Source organism: Eumetopias jubatus, unplaced genomic scaffold (genome assembly GCF_037043125.1).
Source record: "Eumetopias jubatus isolate StellerSeaLion01/CBP00866 unplaced genomic scaffold, mEumJub1_p1.0 scaffold_2, whole genome shotgun sequence".
NCBI classification, from domain to species: Eukaryota; Metazoa; Chordata; class Mammalia; order Carnivora; family Otariidae; genus Eumetopias; species Eumetopias jubatus.
The window spans coordinates 54,193,705-54,212,105 of record NW_028274808.1 but is presented as its reverse complement, the minus strand read 5'-3'; the positions used below and the strand labels follow the sequence as shown (position 1 = coordinate 54,212,105).

At 33.9% G+C, this 18,401-nt stretch overlaps 1 protein-coding gene across 2 annotated transcripts in view; it reads right to left on the bottom strand.

Moving 5' to 3' along the window:
- The window catches only part of GLRA3 (glycine receptor alpha 3), a 179,155-nt gene that overhangs the window by 66,729 nt on the left and 94,025 nt on the right, over positions 1 to 18,401 (bottom strand). For both annotated transcript variants that reach the window (XM_028114367.2, XM_028114368.2), the window contains exons 4-5: positions 9,180 to 9,403; positions 293 to 375 (exon numbers count right to left, since the gene is read on the bottom strand). In XM_028114367.2, coding sequence (XP_027970168.1) covers positions 293 to 375; positions 9,180 to 9,403 — 307 coding nt within the window. The remainder of the gene's footprint in view (positions 1 to 292; positions 376 to 9,179; positions 9,404 to 18,401) is intronic.

The window sequence follows — 18,401 nt, the reverse complement described above, 5'->3', positions numbered from 1 at the left end:
CGGCTTGATATTAATGATTATTATCTTTTTTACCTTTGGTAACTGGTATAGAGATACATATAGCTGTTTGTCAAGCATAAAAACTGTTATTGTTAGGTCCTCAACTTATTTATTATAGTATAGACTGCATGTGTTAAAAGAGATTACTTTCATTACGTGGTGATAGATAACATGACTAGTAAATATCTGACAAAAAATATTACATAATTATAAATTATCTACATAATCCATTAAAATTTATATTGACTATACTTTTTAAAGTGTTCAGAAAAAGTAAGTTGTCCATACTTACAACTTTCCAGTTGCATTATACATGTTTGTACATCCATTGGAAAATTCTTGAGATCCATTGGACAAGAAAGTGTTAATGTCAATCTGAAAGAATTCAAAGTAATTATTATTTTTCTTATTATGTTATGTTAATCACCATACATTACATCATTAGTTTTTGATGTAGTGTTCCATGATTCATTGTTTGCATATAACACCCAGTGCTCCATTCAGTACATGCCCTCTTTAATACCCATCACCAGGCTAACCCATCCCCCCACCCCCCTCCCCTCTAGAACCCTCAGTTTGTTTCTCAGAGTCCATAGTCTCTCATGGTTCATCTCCCCCTCTGATTTGCCCCCCTTCATTCTTCCCCTCCTGCTATCTTCTTTTTTTTTTAACATATAATGTATTATTTGTTTCAGAGGTACAGGTCTGTGATTCAACAGTCTTACACAAACTAATTATTTTTAAAAGTAATTTATGATATCATATGAATATTCTGTTGTTCAGGGTACAACTGGGAAACAAGCTTTGGCTAGTGACTAACAACTCTTCGAATAAAATTTGCTCCAGCTTGAGTATGTTATTTACTATGAAACAGCTGTACCTTTATATATAAATCTGTTTTTCGGGGAGGAGAAAAGCTGTATATTTAAGCATCCAATCACATTTATTTATTTTGCTCAATCATTAATTCCTTTACAGAGGACTGTAGATGTCTACAAAAGGTCTATATTTCCAGAAAAGACCCTCACAAAGAAATTTGAGAGTGGGTTCCATAAAATTAACACCAAATGACAAAGGGCACAGTTCCCCAAGATCACATGTACAGCATGTTTGAGGAGGCAAGTATATCCATGGAATTGGAAAAAGAGGGTGTAAGAAGGAATCTGTGCGACAACTTTCAGTCGTCTTTGAAACATTGAAGAAGTTGTCAGTGAATATCCAGCAGTAATATCAGAGGAAAAAAAACCTGAATCTGGAGGACTTGAAAATTCTAGCTATTAGAGTGGGGTCCTCTGCTGTAGGACTAGGGCATTTAATCAGATTTTACCAGGATCAAGAAATAGCCTTCTAGAATCTGTGTGACATAATCCTATGCTTACCAAACAAACTTCTAATTTGGCTCACACAAAGTAGGATGACCTGGATGGTCATTCTGCCCATTTTCCCCTCCCAGAAAATATTAGTATGTTGGCATTCCAGATAATTCATAACTCATGAAAATATATTTTTTTATTGGAAAACATGATCTTGAAAGATTAGCAAGAATTTGTAGTTCTTGGACCAAGGAAAAAGAAGCCCAGGTCGAAACAAATCCAAGTTTATTCAAATAAAGTTCTTACTGAGAACTCTCTAGCCAGCCCCTTTACTTAAAATATTCCCGTTGAAATTCAGCATATCAGTGAGCACCTTAGGTGGGTTTTTTTACTTAAACTTTGTAGCCGTAGGTAGATTACTTTACTTTACTATATTTCAGGGTTCTCATCTCCAAAATGAATGTAATCATAGTACTTGCTCTGGAGAAATGTTGTGAACAATACATGAGTTAATTCATGTAAAGTGCTTAGACAAGTATCTGACACATAGTAAACACTCAATAAATATTAGTTATTAAGGACTACTAGTATTCTACCACCTCCAGACTCCTCCATCTTCCCCATCCCTGAGTTAAATAAGAAAAGCACAAAGATGCCTGAATTAATCAAATATAAAGTCAGGGTACCTAGGTGGCTCAATTGGTTAAGCGTCAAACTCTTGGCTTTCATTCAGGTCATGATCTCATGAGTAGTGGAATTGAACCCAGTGTCCGACTCCCCACCCAGCGGGGAGTCTGCTTGAAGACTCTCCCCCCTCACCTGCCCCCCCATGCTCTCTCTCTCCCTCTCTCTCTAAATGAATAAATCTTAAAAAAATTTTAAATCACATATAAAACTTATTTAAGCTTTAACAAAAAAATAATCATCAGCACTACCAAATGTACCCACATTCTCCAAAATGGCATTTTCATGTAGACCATAGACATAAAGTTATAATAATGCATGTTCTACAGTGACTACAATTAACATAATTTGAGAGATATAAACAGACAGACATGTAAAGCTGTTGAATTTTTTAGAGTCCCAGGAGAATCATTTGACAGCTCCTTCAAGTCAGAGTCCATAACACACTAAAATAATTCATAAGGTTCATTCTTCAAGAGCAATTTTCTCCTGGTTCAGCTAGGTTAAGTGATCCTGTATGATCTTGTAGATTTACAAAATTCTCTCTGGAAAAAGGCAACTGTAAAATGAGGTGGACACAATGTTCTCTGTCTTGTGAAAGGGTTCATTAGAAGTGTATGCACAAGTATATTTTGAACATACGCACATTAATTTTCCAAACATCCAAGGCTCTCGGGACAGCCAGTTTCAAATGTTGGCTTGGAGAATTAATTCTGTGACCTTTTGTATGAAAGTGAATAGCATTCTCAGAATCTTTTCCAAGCTCTCACCATGCATGTGATGTCAAATTCATATCCTGGCTATTTTTCTGGCATAAAATGAGAGACATTACATAATTCTTTAAAAAAGAAGGGCTTGAAAGGAATTATTTGGCAAAGAAAATCACTGTTTGTAGAGCTTCTGTCATAAATCATATCCTGAAAAACATCTGTTTATTGACATTCTTTCTTTTGTTTAAAGTACTATACAATTACTTCTTTAACAACAGACGAATGAAAAAATACATGTCAGCCTGATGGGTGTGATACTGAATTTCTTCATCAAAACTTTATATATAAATTAAAGATACATTCTGACCACATAAAAGAAAACTAAATCAAAAGGCAATTAATCACATTCTACTGTTTTGGAAATGAATATCTTCTTGTGTAAAAGCGAGGACACTAAGTTCTCTTTCTGAGACAAGACACATAAACAGGATATGGTGTTTTTTATTTTCTCTTAAAAAGTCTTGGCTTAGTGAAGTAGTAATGTTAAAATGGATGACTATAATCTATGACAAACAGTTGACCTGATTAAAATGGAGGTATTGTCCATTTTTTTAAGATTTTATTTATTTGTTTGAGAGAATGAGAGCGAGCACAAGCAAGGGGAGAAGCAAAGGGAGAGGGAGAAGCAGGCTCCCAGCTGAGCAGGGAGCCCAATGCGGGGCTCCATCCCAGGACCCTGGGATCATGACCTGACCCGAAGGCAGACACCTAACAGACTGAGCTATCCAGGTGCCCCAGTATTGCCCATTTTTGAACATGCATTGCCTAGAGTATGGTGTCTATCTCAATCATTAATTAAGTATATACATATACTTAATATATATATAAATATATACATATATATTTTATATTTCATATATTATATATAAATATATTTATATAATATATTTATATATATTAAATATATGTATATATAAAACTATATAAGTATATATATGTTTATATATAATTATATATATTTATATATATATATATAAAACTTTTCTGACTCCATTTTTGGCTCTTTATGAAACTGATAAGTATCTTTATTAGTTCCTAATTTTTCTAAATTTAATGTCATAAGAACAATTACCTCTTTTTTTTTAAAGATTCATTTATTTATTTGAGAGAGAGAGAGGGAGAGAACGAGCGAGAGGGGCAGAGAGAATCTCCAGCGGACCCCGTACTCAGCAGAGCCCAATCTCAGCCCAACCCTGAGATCATGACCTGAGCCAAAACCAAAAGCTGGATGCTCAACCGACTCTGCCACCCAGGACCCCGAACAATGACCTCTTGATTAACTATCAGCTTTGCAATATTATCTGTAATATCATAATAAAGGTAATACATCTATCGTACTTACTATGTAGTAGACACTATTTTAAAAACTTTACAATTTCTCAACTCACTTATTGCCTCCTACAAATTTGTAAGACAGGTAAACAATATTACCTTATTTTAGAGATGAGGAAACTAAGAGGGCAACTCACCTGGGGCATTACAAAGCAGAGATTAATAGGGCAGAATTTGCAAATCTGGGAGTCCAGTTCTAAATTCTATACTGCTAAGTATACTGCCTTTGAAAGGCAATGAAACATTTTTCATGAAAATGAAAATGGTTTTTTTAATTAAATGATTTTTCAAATTTTATATTTATATAACACAAGAAATGACATTTCATTCAGCATTATTACACTTAAAGTAAAAGATACATAAGTGATTCTTCCAACAAAATCAGAGAAATGTAATTAAACTTTAGAAAATATAAGGAGTTTCCCCATTGATTTTATATATTTACTTGAGTGATTTGGTATTTTATTATGATTCTATAAAGATCAAAAAACTCTCAGGAGAGATTAGATTGTTGGATTGTAACTAATGTTCTAATCTGGAATTTTGTTGTCATCCGATTTTAGAGATGATTTTAAAGCTTGTCAACCCATCACCAGTGGAATCTCCATGTTGTCGACGGTTCCTTCAGGAAGTTGATGTAAGCTTTTCTTCAGAAAAATATGCATAATCACACACATGCAAAATTCTCCTCACAAAAATCTATTTTATGGTATTGTAAATTGATTGCCCTTGAATAAGCAACATCTTCAAATGCATCTGTTGATAGTTTGCTTTTTCTATTAAAAATTAATATTCAAAATAAATACATATTGTATAAGTAAGCCTTAATTCTTTTCACAACAGAATTTCAAAGAAAGAGTGATTATATTTAGTTTGAATAAAAATTGAAATTGTGTTATGATCTTTGACAAGTCTCTGTGCATAGCACTTTTGATCTAAAATTTCTTCCTATTATTTGATTTCTAATACACTAATGCTCCTTAATATAAGCAGTAAAGCTGGATGTATTAGTATGTATTAGTAGTGTTAGTAAAGTAAGTAGTAGATAATATTAAACTGCCTCTGATGTGCTTCCATTATCTTGTGATGAGGATTTTGCCATCCCCCTTTTCCAAGTGATAAAACAGAAACTTACATCAATAACTTGCAAGTGTCCACACAGTGCTAACTTACAAATTCTGGAGAACACCAGCACTTATACTTTTTGGGGGGTTTTGTTTTCTTTTGAGGAAGATACAAATAACAACTTTACTATCTGCTGTATGCCTGGCACCATGCTAGGGCTTCACATACATTATTTTAGGCTCAAGGTAATTAGCATTTTCACTCTCATGCATGTAAGAAAAATGAGCCTTTCACACGCAGAAACTTGCCCCAAATACAGCTGGTAAATCGTAGAACCTGGATCTGGCTTGGGAGAGACAGTCGTCTGTGGGCCTCTGTGCATTTTGCTATACCACTTGCTGGATGTGCCAAGACTGTAAGCCCTGGACCATTCTTTTACCTGAGCCATTTCTTGGGGTTGTTTATGCAGCTGCTAATTTTGAGAGATGAGATAACGTGTTCTTCTGGACAAAGAGGAGGCTTGCTTACCGCTTGCTATAAAGGCAGTGGATTCCCCAAACTCAGTGGTCCACAGCTGGGACACAGGTACACAGTGTGTGTTACATCCATCAGGGCCTAATGCTGTGTTCCAGTGAAACTTGAGGGCAAGGGAGAAATTAGGCAAATTCACTGATGCCCGTGTTGCTTGCTTGCAGTAAGTAATACCTTCCTTTATCTCTGACCCAGTGTTGTGTCTTCTGTCAGCATCCATAAAATAAGTAATAGGCTAATTTTATAAGTAGAGTAAAACCAAATCCCAACTTGGACCATCTAAGGGTCATGCAGCTGGCTCCAAAGCCCTCCCTTGAAAAGGATTTGATTTACAAATTATCAGTATAATTCATGGATATCATTTAGAAGTTCAAACATTAGAGAAAGCATATAAAAAAACAGTTGTATTTTTGCCCTACCCATCTACCCCCAGTTCAGTTCTAGCTCCTCGGAAGCAGCCTCTCTTTAGACACTCGTCTAAGATTTGCAGTCATATATCTCAATTGCTATTATATTATGCTTGATTTTTTAAGTTTGTGAAATTGTCTATTAATTTCTTACAAGGAAAAAATTTCTTTTATACCACACTCCATGTACTTAACTCTCCCTTAATACTCAAAATTTAGTTATATAAATATTTATGGTTAAATTAATATTCAGTGTTTACATATTATGAATAAGTAATTACTGTTCGTGGTTAAGCATAGTAGTTTGCTATAATTATAACTCTCATGTAGCATTTTGTTTTTCCTAGTACGAATAATTGTCTCATTTTAATAGTCAACAAATTCCCTATCAGACCTACAAATTCAACAGACTCCCTAACAGAACTACAAAGTCCCTCTCGATGGTCAATACAGCAGGTAATCTATCAATTCCTTGTTTTTCATGGAAACTTCGGGTTTTTTCTGTTCTTTCTTTCTGGTCACATATTAAGTCTTTGTATTGATGTCCTGATTTTCACATTCTTTCTCCTCTATTTCTTTGTACCTTGATTTTACTTGGGAGATGTCTTCACTTCATCTTCCAAATATTCTACTGACTCTTTTTTTCACTTTGGTTTACTATTTGCTCCTGTTATGGTCTGAATGATTCCTTTTATTCCTTTCTTATTTCATGCATGCAGTTGTCTCATCTGTCCAGAGATTTTTTTTTTAATTCTCTGCATTTTCTCTTACGGCAATGCTTTTCTCTTTCTTTAATTTTCTCCTTTATTCTCTTCATTTCCTCTGTGTGTTTCTTTTGGCCTCTGCTTCTTTTTTCTTTTTTTTTTAAGATTTTATTTATTCATTTGAGAAAGACAGAGAGACAGAGAGAGCACAAGCAGGGGGAGAGTGAGAGGGAGAGGGAGAAGCAGACGCCTCGCTAAGCTGGAAGCCCAACTTGGGGCTCGACCCCAGGGTCCTGAGACCATGACCCGAGCCGAAGGTGGACGCTTAACCATCTGAGCCACCCAGGCATCCCATGGCCTTTGCTTTGCTTCTTTTTTGATTGTTAATATTATAGGATGTTCTCAAATGTCTGTTTTTATTTAAGAATGAGGCAAGAAAAATCATTTGGAACTCAGTTAGTAGCAGATGGTTCATTGAGTAATAGTCTTAACAGTAGGATAATAACATGGCTGTGCAGATTTTTCCTTGGTGGTTCCCCAATTGTCAGTATTTGTAGATATTTTCCCGGAGGTATATTCTTCTGACTGCTACTGCTCAGTGGAAGAAGTTTAGGACTGGCTTTCAGTATTTTAGGGAGAACAAAGGTTTCACCATACAGTGTGCAAACCTCATGTAATCTCCATTTTCTCGGTATAAGGTCACATGACAGATGCCAGCTATGCCTGGAGTCTCTACTCCTGAAGCTCTTGGCACAACCTCTCCCAGATTTTCTGACCTCATTCTGCTCATTTCAGATGGCAAAAAGGTAGTTCCTAATCTGAAGGACATGGACAAGAAAATCAGGAATAGAAAGCTTAGTCTTCTTTCTGCAAGTTTTAAATCAATTCTTGTCCTTTTTTTCTAGCTCCCACTTTCTGAAGTCCTAGCTGTCTTAAATTTCTAAAAGCTCGAGGATATTATTTTCTTCTTTTTGGGTTCCACCACTGTAGCTTAGATTTCAGTTGCGCCTGTTAAGTCACTTTTCACAGTGCATTCATTTTTTAGCGTCCTAAAATACGTCATCATCGCTCATCTGTCACTGTCTTCTTTCCCATCACTTTCATCCTCTGGTGTGCTAATGCCATTTTTATTCCTTACTCGGTTTATTTCTTTGTTTTAAGAGGCTTAAGAAGGAAGTACAGATAAATGGGTAAGTTCAACAGGGCAGGTTGGCCAGGACAGTCTTTAAAGAAGCAGGAAAGCCAGGTCTCTCATGAGATATCACAGATGTTCCATTTGTAAACTGAGTGAGAGATTTTTCTTTTCTAGCATAACTTTTGTGAACAAAGAAACTGTTTGCCATTTGAAGATTTTAAAGTCTGTGAGATTTCTAAAAACAACTCACAAAAAATGAATTTAGTCTGATTAAGCGAGTCTGGCTATAACAAACAAAAACTAGGAGCTGAGAGACATCATCTGTTTCATCTGAACTCATACTGAAAGACAAAAGATGCAATTCAGAATCATTTCATAACTTTTCTCAAAAAAATTGCAAGATACGTAAGCAATTCATAATGCATGGCACCATTTTCCAATTCCAATAAGACTTGATATAAACAATGAAATATCATTAATCTACCCATAAACTAAATAAAGAAAATAATTATGGAAGTTTTAAGATAATAATTTTATTTTAAAATATTTTTCATGTGTGACACAAATCATCAAATATATCCTTTCAAATTGTTATTTATTGATTTTACTCCTGTTTGATATTTAATAAACAGACAAAGTTGAATGGGCCCTAAAGTTCAACAGTCAAGAAATTTTAATATTAGTGTTTATATGTTGGTATTAATTATTGTTATGTTTTGGTATTAGTTTTTAAAAGCTACATAGTCTTCTTAGAAATGCATTATAAATAACTGAAATGTAAATAAGATCTTTTCTAAAGAATGACCAGAGAAACCCAAGGAGATCAAAAATATACAAATACCTGAAAAATAATTTATGAAAAATGAATCCCAGACAAGTAAATAAAAATATTTCTTCACTGACAAATATTTAAAGAAAGTATGCATTCATAAAAATATAATCACAGTCTATGAATCAGCTATCATTCAATTTGCCTTTAAACTGCCCACCAATTTGGCTGATATTAAGAGGCTGAGCCATTTGTTTAAAAAAGTGGATATTTAAGAATTACTCATACAGTTCCTAGATCTGGAATTTGGGTCTATTATTGGTGATCAGACATATTTGGGAAGTGGTATATTAGAGGAACTCAAGTGGAACAATGATAACACTTACTCAAAAATCTCAAAACACTCATTAAAAAAAAAAACAAAACAACAGAGTATTTCACTGAAATCAGGGATTTGTCTATGACTCACCTTATTGAATAAAGAACATTTCCATTCTTGAAAATTCTTAACAGTTTATTGTCTGTAGTAACTTCATGAAAGTTGGCACCCTTTTCATTGGCAAAGAACAAATCAGGTTTCCAAATGGAGTCCAACATGGAAGGGTCTAGGTCTAAAGAGTCATCAGGATATTCACTATATGCAAGGCGAGGATCATTCCATTTCTGACGGAGAAAGATATTCACTCTGTAATCCTATGATAAAAGAAAGAAAAGAAAAAAAAAAACCTGCTTTAAAAGTTTAGAATCCTATGTGCTATTCTTTGGGCACCTCTGAATTTTAGCAAAAGCCACTGGCATCCTTGTGAGCTTTCCATACCCCACAATCCTCACTCATTACTATTGACAAAAGTCATTTTAGTTACAAGGCTTTGCTCATGTTTTTATTCATCTCTATGTCTTTAAAGAAAAGGTCACAGAAGAGTACAATTTTATTCTGCTTATATTTTGCCATTCCATTCAAATTTCACTCTCCTGGTTTGTCAGAATAAAATGTTGGATTGCTATCAGACACTTGAAATAAAATATTTTCAGCTTTGCATTTATTTTCTAAAACCATTTCTTTTAGTAGATATCCAATAGCATCCAGAATGCATTTAGTGAAATTTTCTTGAAAGCTGTTTTATAAAAGTGATTATATATGCTTCTTTACAATGAAGACACATTTCCTCATGTTTAGTATAGCATATAAGTTCCATGAAACAAGTGCTTTGGGAAAAATAAAAGGTGATTTTGAAGTAATGAAAGAATAATAAAGTAACATTATTGCCAGTAATTCTTTAAGAAGATTTGGCTGAAGAGTTTTCCCGATTAGACTATTCATAGTTGGCTTAAAAAGGGGAAGAGTCAAAGATTTCAATCAAATTCTTGCTCACAATTTCTGGACTAATGTACAGAATGACATAGATTCATAGCCAGGTGTATGTGTGGGTTTTGTACACAAGTAGGTGAGCATAAGCACTACCTATGACTTTATAATTTTCCCCTTAGATTTTTGAAGTAAGTGAATAAATTAAACATGCAGTCTTCGTTATAAGCGTGAGTAAAGTGAACATTTTAGGAAGATTTTATTTCCATGGAAAATAGCCAAGGCTGGAGATATTCAGAGAAACTGAACACCAGTTTTCATCAATTTTTTTATTCCTTGAAAACCAAATTACCAGTTAACAGAATATAATAGCCAAGCAATCACAAAGAATGTCTCCATAATATCAGGCCTGGTAGATTGCTTCTTTTGCAGGGTGGTCAAATTCAGAGTAGTGAACGTTGCAAATATTTATGTTCCCTGGATTATTATCTGTGCACTGAGACCCTTATCTTCTAACTGTAACTGAGGTTACATACCAGATAATATTTTTTTCTGCTTGCTAGGTGCCCCATGTATCTTCCAAAGTGACAATGGAACAGAGTTCACTTCAGCTTTTTACCACAAAGTTCACGATAATGTGGAAATCTCACCAGCCACAAGGATCTGCAGAACCTGTAAATGCGGATATATGAACAAGCTTCTCCCAGCCAAAGACAGGTCATCCTCTCTTAGCCTAGAGTTCAGAATGCCAAGAAGCATAGCTCCCTGGTCGATGGCCAGTTCTTGCATCCCTAATTACTCTGTAGTCTGTGCCTCAACCCTAATTACCGCCAAAGGAATAGGTGATCGGACTGAAGTCAGTTTCTCTCTGCCTTAACTATAGGACAAAATGAAAGCAACTCCAGTTATAATGATACCAGCCAGGAAAAATAACTGACAAGTAAGGAATTTCCTTTGGACCCATTCTTAAGATTTTTTATATATATACAATTATATATAATTGAGACAGGCTGCAAGTGTTCCCCACTGTGAGGCTAAAATAAAAGTACTTTTAAGCTACAGTATATGTAATAAAATTTGGTTGAGTCTCCTGATCCTATGCTCTTGGTTTAATGATAATTTTATAGACATAATCTTGGCTCTTCCAGGAACACTTTTTTTTTTTTTTTGCTACAGGAATGAGCTAAAAAACAAAACACAACAGAACAAAAAAACCCACAAAAACAAAAACCACCCAGGTATCCTTCAGTTTCTGTTTCTAAATTACACAAGGCAGAAATCAACTGTCACCTGTCACCGAGGCCAAATGTTATCCTATATCCATTGTGCTCTTTCTGTGAATAACCAGAAATATCTTTGTTTACAAACACATTTAGGTCTTCAGTTTAGGGCCAGGGTCCAAAGCAAAACTCAAAAATGACCATCTCCTGAAAGCCTAGAAACTGAGGTTTTAACAGTTCTCGCAGTTTGGGTTTTAACCTGCCTGCAAATGAACATTGTTCTGCGAAGCTTCCCTATTAAACAACCAAATTCAGCATTTTGAAAATAAATTTTTAAAGCTTATTCCTCATAGCCAGTGTATCCCACTTATACTGGGCAACTAATATTATTTGTGCATCCTGATCATTTGTGAAAATGTGCAAAGAGTAAATAAAATGACATAGTCAAATAATGCCACCTAAAAGAAGTCCTTGTAACTTGATTTGCAATAGCTTGCCTATACTAAATGACCGTGAACTAAAGCAGGAAACAATTTTGCAAGATAGAGATAATGGATGTGTATGCAGCACATGCAAAAAATTTTAAAATAGACTTACTAAAGTTGGTTTAAAATGCAATCATTCCTGACTATATGTAAAATAAAGACTAATTGTTTTATTAATGGAATTCTCCCTATTCACCTGGGCTATGCCCTATGAGGGTGAAAATGTAGAAAGGTTCTATGTGAGTAAAAAGAAAAAGACAATAATAAATATGAGATAATATATTTGAAAATGAAATAAATATTTATATTTCACATTTCTGAAAATCTAGACATGTATTGAATTCATTCTTAAGTCTTATAAGGCACCTAAATTGACTTTTATGTGGAATCATAAAATTTTAGGACAAAGACATTTAATGATTCTTTTCTCTACAAACTCCTACAGTAAAACCTTCAGAAGTTAATCTTATTTTTCATCATTTTTTCATGTTACATGATAAATAATATTTATTATATGTTATACCATATTAGTATCAGCCCTATCTACCGCCAAAGGAATAGGTGATCAGACTGAAGTCAGTTTCTCTCTGCCTTAATTATAGGAGAAGATGAAAGCAACTCCAGTTATAATGATGTTTGTCAGGAAAAATAACTGGAAAGTTATATGTTAACTATATGTTATATAGTTATATGTATATGTTATACTATATTAGTATATTATTAATATTGTACAGTAACAGTGATGAAATGTAGTTCTTATTTCATAATATAAAAAGACTAATTTTGACATTTCAGAAGTCAAAATTTCTTATTATTAGAAGAGAAGGATACATTTTATTCTAATTAGTTTAATTTTTTAAGAAAATAGTTTGCTGACAAAAGTAAAATTATATTTCATGTTCGGTTTTGAAATAAGTATCCATTAAAATGTAGTTTAAATTGCATCTGTATGTCACATAGTAAATAATAGAACTTATATTTGAAATCTTACGTTATGAGGTACAAAAAATAATAATTCCATTAGGCAAATTGTATAATGGTTTATATACTAGACTCAGGAAGTAAGTTTTCTTAGGATGGAATCTCAACTCTCCCAGTGAGATAGCTTTCTAATCTCCCCGTGTCTTGTTTTCTCTTCTGTAAAATAGAGAGAGTTACAATAGTACTTCCTCTCAGACAGGTGCTTTGAGCATTGGCTTGATCCACACAGAGTACTTAGAACCGCACTCATTAAATACTAGCTTTTAGAGCCTCAAAATTAAAATTCACATTAAGTACAAATTTGGTTGTTTTTTCTCCTTATAAATTAGTTTTTGAAATAATAGGGGCATTTTGATATGCCATATAAGAATTTGGGGCAGATAATTATAATGTTGAACCTGGTGAATAATATCTTATGGAAAATTTTCAAACCAGTGTGATAAGTTTATCATTAACTTTTTGTATTAACTTTTGCGTTTCAACATTAATATATTTTTGTATTTCCTGTCTTTATTTAATTGCCCCTCCTCCCCTTCTCTCTATATAATTGGTTTGTGTTCCAAGGCCCTTTTCCATAATGGTAAATACCGCTGCTTACATTTCACTTTGTGCCAGATGTTTTACTAGTTGCTTCGTGGATTACTCCTGCCATCCTCATAGAAAATCTATGAGGTAGATATTATTATTTGCCCAATTTTACAGATGTGGACTATGGGACAAAGATAGGCCAAGAAACTTCAACATGATTACAGAGCTAATAGGTGGCAGAGTTGTAATCCAGACCCCTACATTCTGGTTTCAGAGCTTTAAAGGATACATTGCCTTGTATGCAAAACAACTGTTTTCTAAACCAATGCAAAGATTCTGGGTTTAAGTGGTTTATGTTTGTGGTTTCTTGTTGTTGTTGTTTGTTTTGTTTCCTTTTTGATTTTTGTGAGGAATTTGGGGGTTTTCTGATCAACATCTTTACTGATAGGAAACTACACGCCCTATAACGAAATGTTATTCAGTTAAATCTAATAGATGCCAGGTTGTCATTTTTCCAAAATAGGTACCCTGGGGAAAGACCAAACTCAGTAAAAATCACAACCCAGTGTAGCACCTAAAATAACATAGAATACAATATTCATCTTTGGCTGTATAGGGGAGTATAGGATTGCTAGAAACTAACTAAAATGACCAATTAGAAAAAATGTAAGGAAAATAATCATCAAATGTTAACAAAAGTTGTTAAGTGCTTCTCTTCCCTCTGGTCTACAGTTCAGGTAAGTCTGAAGTTCCCTAGTGCTTTCAGGTCATTTCCAATCCAGCAGACTTCTCTCACTTCTTCCTTTTCTCCCTGCCTTCTCACTTATTTCTGCCCTCCTTGCTTCTCTGTTTCTTTCTGTCTCTGTGTCTGTCTTCCTCTTTCCTCCTCCACCACTCCCCCATACACGTACACACGTACTGCTTCTGCAGGACTAGCCACCACATTTCTATACTGGTGATGTGTGCAAGTGGTTTTCTGTTGCATCCTTATAGAGCAAAGGAAACAGGTCTTTACAACACTTTCACTATTAATACCTTGATGTCTTTGTTTTTTTCTTTTCTTTATCCTACACATTTTCATGTAGTTGAAATTATATTGGACAAGTGTTTTTGCATCTTTCATTTTCACTTAATGAATTTTATGCATTTTTCGTATTCTTAATCATTATTCCAATAGTTATATGATACATTTTCCTTTTCGTTTTTTTTAGGTTTTTACTTAAATTCCAGCATAGTTAACATAGAGTGTAATATTAATTTCATGTGTACAATATAGTGATTCAACACTTCCATACAACACCGGGTGCTCATCACAACAAGTGCACTCCTTAATTCCCATCACCTATGTCACCCATCCCCTCACCCACCTCCCCCATGGTAACCATCAGTTTGTTTTCTACAGTTAAGAGTCTGTTTCTTGGTTTGCCTCTCTCTCTCTCTTTTTTCCTCCCTTTGCTCCTTTGTTTTGTTGGTGCATTTTTCTTACACAAATAATTTTTCATGTGACTGATTAGGGTCTAGAACATACAGAATCATGGATTGGCAAAAAACTTAAATGTGTTGATTTATTTACTATAATTAAACATCTTTTTTTATCATGTCTCAATAAATTTGAGCAAAAATTAGGGGTATAAAGTATTCTTTAAAATGAATATGCTAGGCATATTTTCATAAAATAATATCTCTAAAAATACTTTTATTATAAAAATAATTACAAAATAGCACAAAAATAAATAATATCACTAGAGTATTTTTTCTAAACAACTTGAATGCTTTCCAGTGATTGTAAACATTTTCATATAAAATGATGATTATAGCAGAAACTATCACTGCCTTTTTTATTTATAATCTCACTTAATAAAAATGGTTTTACAAATTCAACATTGAGGATACTAATTAATCTTTTGAAAAGATACTTTATTCAGGTTAAAGAACTCAGTTTCTATTACTGTTTTTAAAATTGTTGATGATACTGTTGATGCTGTTATTAGGGAATGGTATTTAACCTTATTAAATGATTGGAAATGTATTTGAAAGCTATGCAATTCTTGACACAAATTTTGTCATACTACATCATTATCAATTATTTTCTTTAAAAGTAAAATATGTATGCTTAATGGCACATGCATATAGTTGAGCATGAGATAGATCATTTATTTTCGCTAAAACTTCAATAGAATTTAGTCAAATTAAAAATATTAAAAAACCAATGTTAGTCTCAAATTTATTTAGATTCATTGAACATATGTTTATCACATATTGCCAATCTGGAATTTAGTTCAGTGCTGATGATACAATATTGAAAGATGGTCTCTTTCACTATGTTGTGGAAGATAGACTGTAAAGAGACAATTATCTTTCCACATAAAAGTGCTATGTTGGAGGCACACACAGCATGCTATGGAAACATAAGGAAAGCGTAGCTAATAGGGACCAAGGTGGAAGGATCGGGGAAGATTTCCTGGGGAAAATCTAATTGAGCTTGGTCTTCAAAATGAAAAAAAAAAAAAGTCTAGGCAAACGTTGGGAACATAATAAAACGTGTCTTGTATTTTGACACAAAATCCAGTAATCACTGTATTTTTATATGATTAATACAGGAATTTGGCTGACTTTTAGTATTATAATTTATTTTTTTAAATTTGATATCTACTGAACACCTTCTGTGTAGCAGGCATTGTGCTGAGGGTTATAAAGTTGAATTATGCATAATGCCTGTCACCTCCAGGCAAACAGTCTAGAGGAAAGGGAATGGAACACAACATGAATAAAAACAGAGGATATGGAAGGAATATATTATGAAAATAAGAACTTTACTGATTTTTACCTGGTGTTAGTCTTCTTTTAAAAAAATAAAATAGAATGAAGAGTGTGAGAAAACAAGGCTTGATGTGCAAGAAATATAGACATAGATACAAATATAGATGAAAAATGTATTTATAAAGGACTTGTGCGTCCGACATAATGGTAGGCTAGACACATAGAGGGCCCTTCTCCTGCACATTATTTTCTGGATAAAGGAAAAAATACACACTTTTAAAAAGTTTGTTGTCTTGCAAGAATATAAGGGATTCTTCAAAGACAAAAATAGTAACAAAAATAAGAGTGAGCTAAAGCCAAAATAAAAGCAGTGGTGGTAAGCAGATACAAATGCTTAGATTGGGAAACCGAGTCTTGCACCACCACAAGATGGGAAAACCGAACCTATGACTAAGGATTCATTAATTAGACCCTCAAGAACATCATAGATTAAGTTCAACCAAATATGTGTTTATAACCACAACAATAATTTACTACAGACAAAAGAAAGTAGACATGAGCCTATGGGGAATTCAGTGGAAATTCCACATCAAAAATATGAGATAAACAGGTAAAATGTATTTAAGGAAATAAAAGGTAAATTCTGCATAATGACCAAGAATATTTGAAAAATAATAAAATAATAATAAAAAAATACAATTGTTGAAATTAAAGACTTAATGGGTGTGTTAAATAAAGCATATAAGAAACTTCGGAACAAAGAATCTGAGGAGACTGTAGAGCTGGAAAAATGTCCCAGACGTAAATAGTGGGAGAAAAGGAGAGAGGGGGCACCTGGGTGGCTCAGTCATTAAGCGTCTGCCTTCGGCTCAGGTCATAATCCCAGGGTCCTGGGATTGAGCCCCGTATCGGGCTCCCTGCTTGGCAAGAAGCCTGCTTATCCCTCCCCCACTCCCCCTGCTTGTGTTCCCTCTCTTGCTGTGTCTCTGTCTGTCAAATAAATAAATAAAAATCTTAAAAAAAAAAGAAAAAAAAGAAAAGGAGAGAGAAAATGAAAAAAAAAGGGTTAAGAGACTTTCAAGATAAAATGGGAAAGTCTAAAGTAATCTACATCTAATTGAGATCCCAGAAGGATGAAATAGAATAGCAAAAGCCAATAGAGAAAATGATAAGAATTTTGCAGAACAAACAAAAGAAACTAATGTAAAGATACAGGGAACTCAAACTACCAATAAAGGTAAATAAAAAGAAGTCTATATGAAGACTTTATATTAAAACTGTAGAATATCAAAGACAAAGAAAATATGTTTAAAAGAATCACCCTTCTACTGCCAAACAATATCCCATCATATGGAACACCACATTTTATTTATCCAGTCATCAAAATAAATGGAGTACTGATACATGCTGCAACATGGATGAATCTTGTAAATACTATGCTAAAAAAGCCAGTCACACAAGACTCTGTTGTATAATTCCATGTATATATAAAATGTTCACATCAGGCAAACCTATGGTAAGAGAAAGCAGATTAGTAGTTGGGGAGAGGTGGGGAAGGACTGCTAAAGTGTACGTGGTTTCTTTTGGGGCGATAAATGTTCAAAAATCGTTGTGGTGATGGTTGCACAACTGTGTGAGTACCCTAAACGTCATTTAATTATAGACTTAAAAGGATGAATTGTATGATATGTGTATGGTATGTATATAATTACCTTTTTTAAAAAAAATTGTTTATTTACTTTGAGAGAGAGAGAGAGCAGGGGGAGAGGCAAAGTGAGAGAGAGACTCCCCAAACGACTCCCTGTTGAGTGTGGAGCCTGACCGGGGCTCGATCCCACAACCCATGAGATCATGACCTGAGCCAAAACCAAGAGTCGGATGCTTAACCGACTGAGACACCCAGGTGCCCCATAATTACCTTTATTGGAAAATACTGAGACTGGTGGCAGACTTTGCATCAATAACGAAACCCACAATATAGTGGGTTAACATAATCAAAATATTAAGACAATATTATAGTTAATTTGATTATTGTACTCAGTAATCTTTCCAAATTGAAAGTGAAAGAAAGTCATTAAAGTAAAACAGTTTTCTTTTGAACATTTATAAAATGGACTTTTAATTAATGAACTTCAGAAGGACAGAATTAAAAAAAACCCCACAGAATGCTGTTCTTAAGTGCAGACAGAAATGAACAGGAAACTGGCAAACTTTGATGCAAATTTGACTAGACTTCTATATAAAAAATTGCTATGAATGCATAATTTATGGGGTTGAAATGAACTGAAATATTGAAAAAACAATATCACATGCTATGACTGATCACATGATATATAAAAATAAATCTTTAAAACCGTGAGACTCTTACCTAGAACATTTTCTAATTTCTTGAAAACTTAAGTAAATCAATA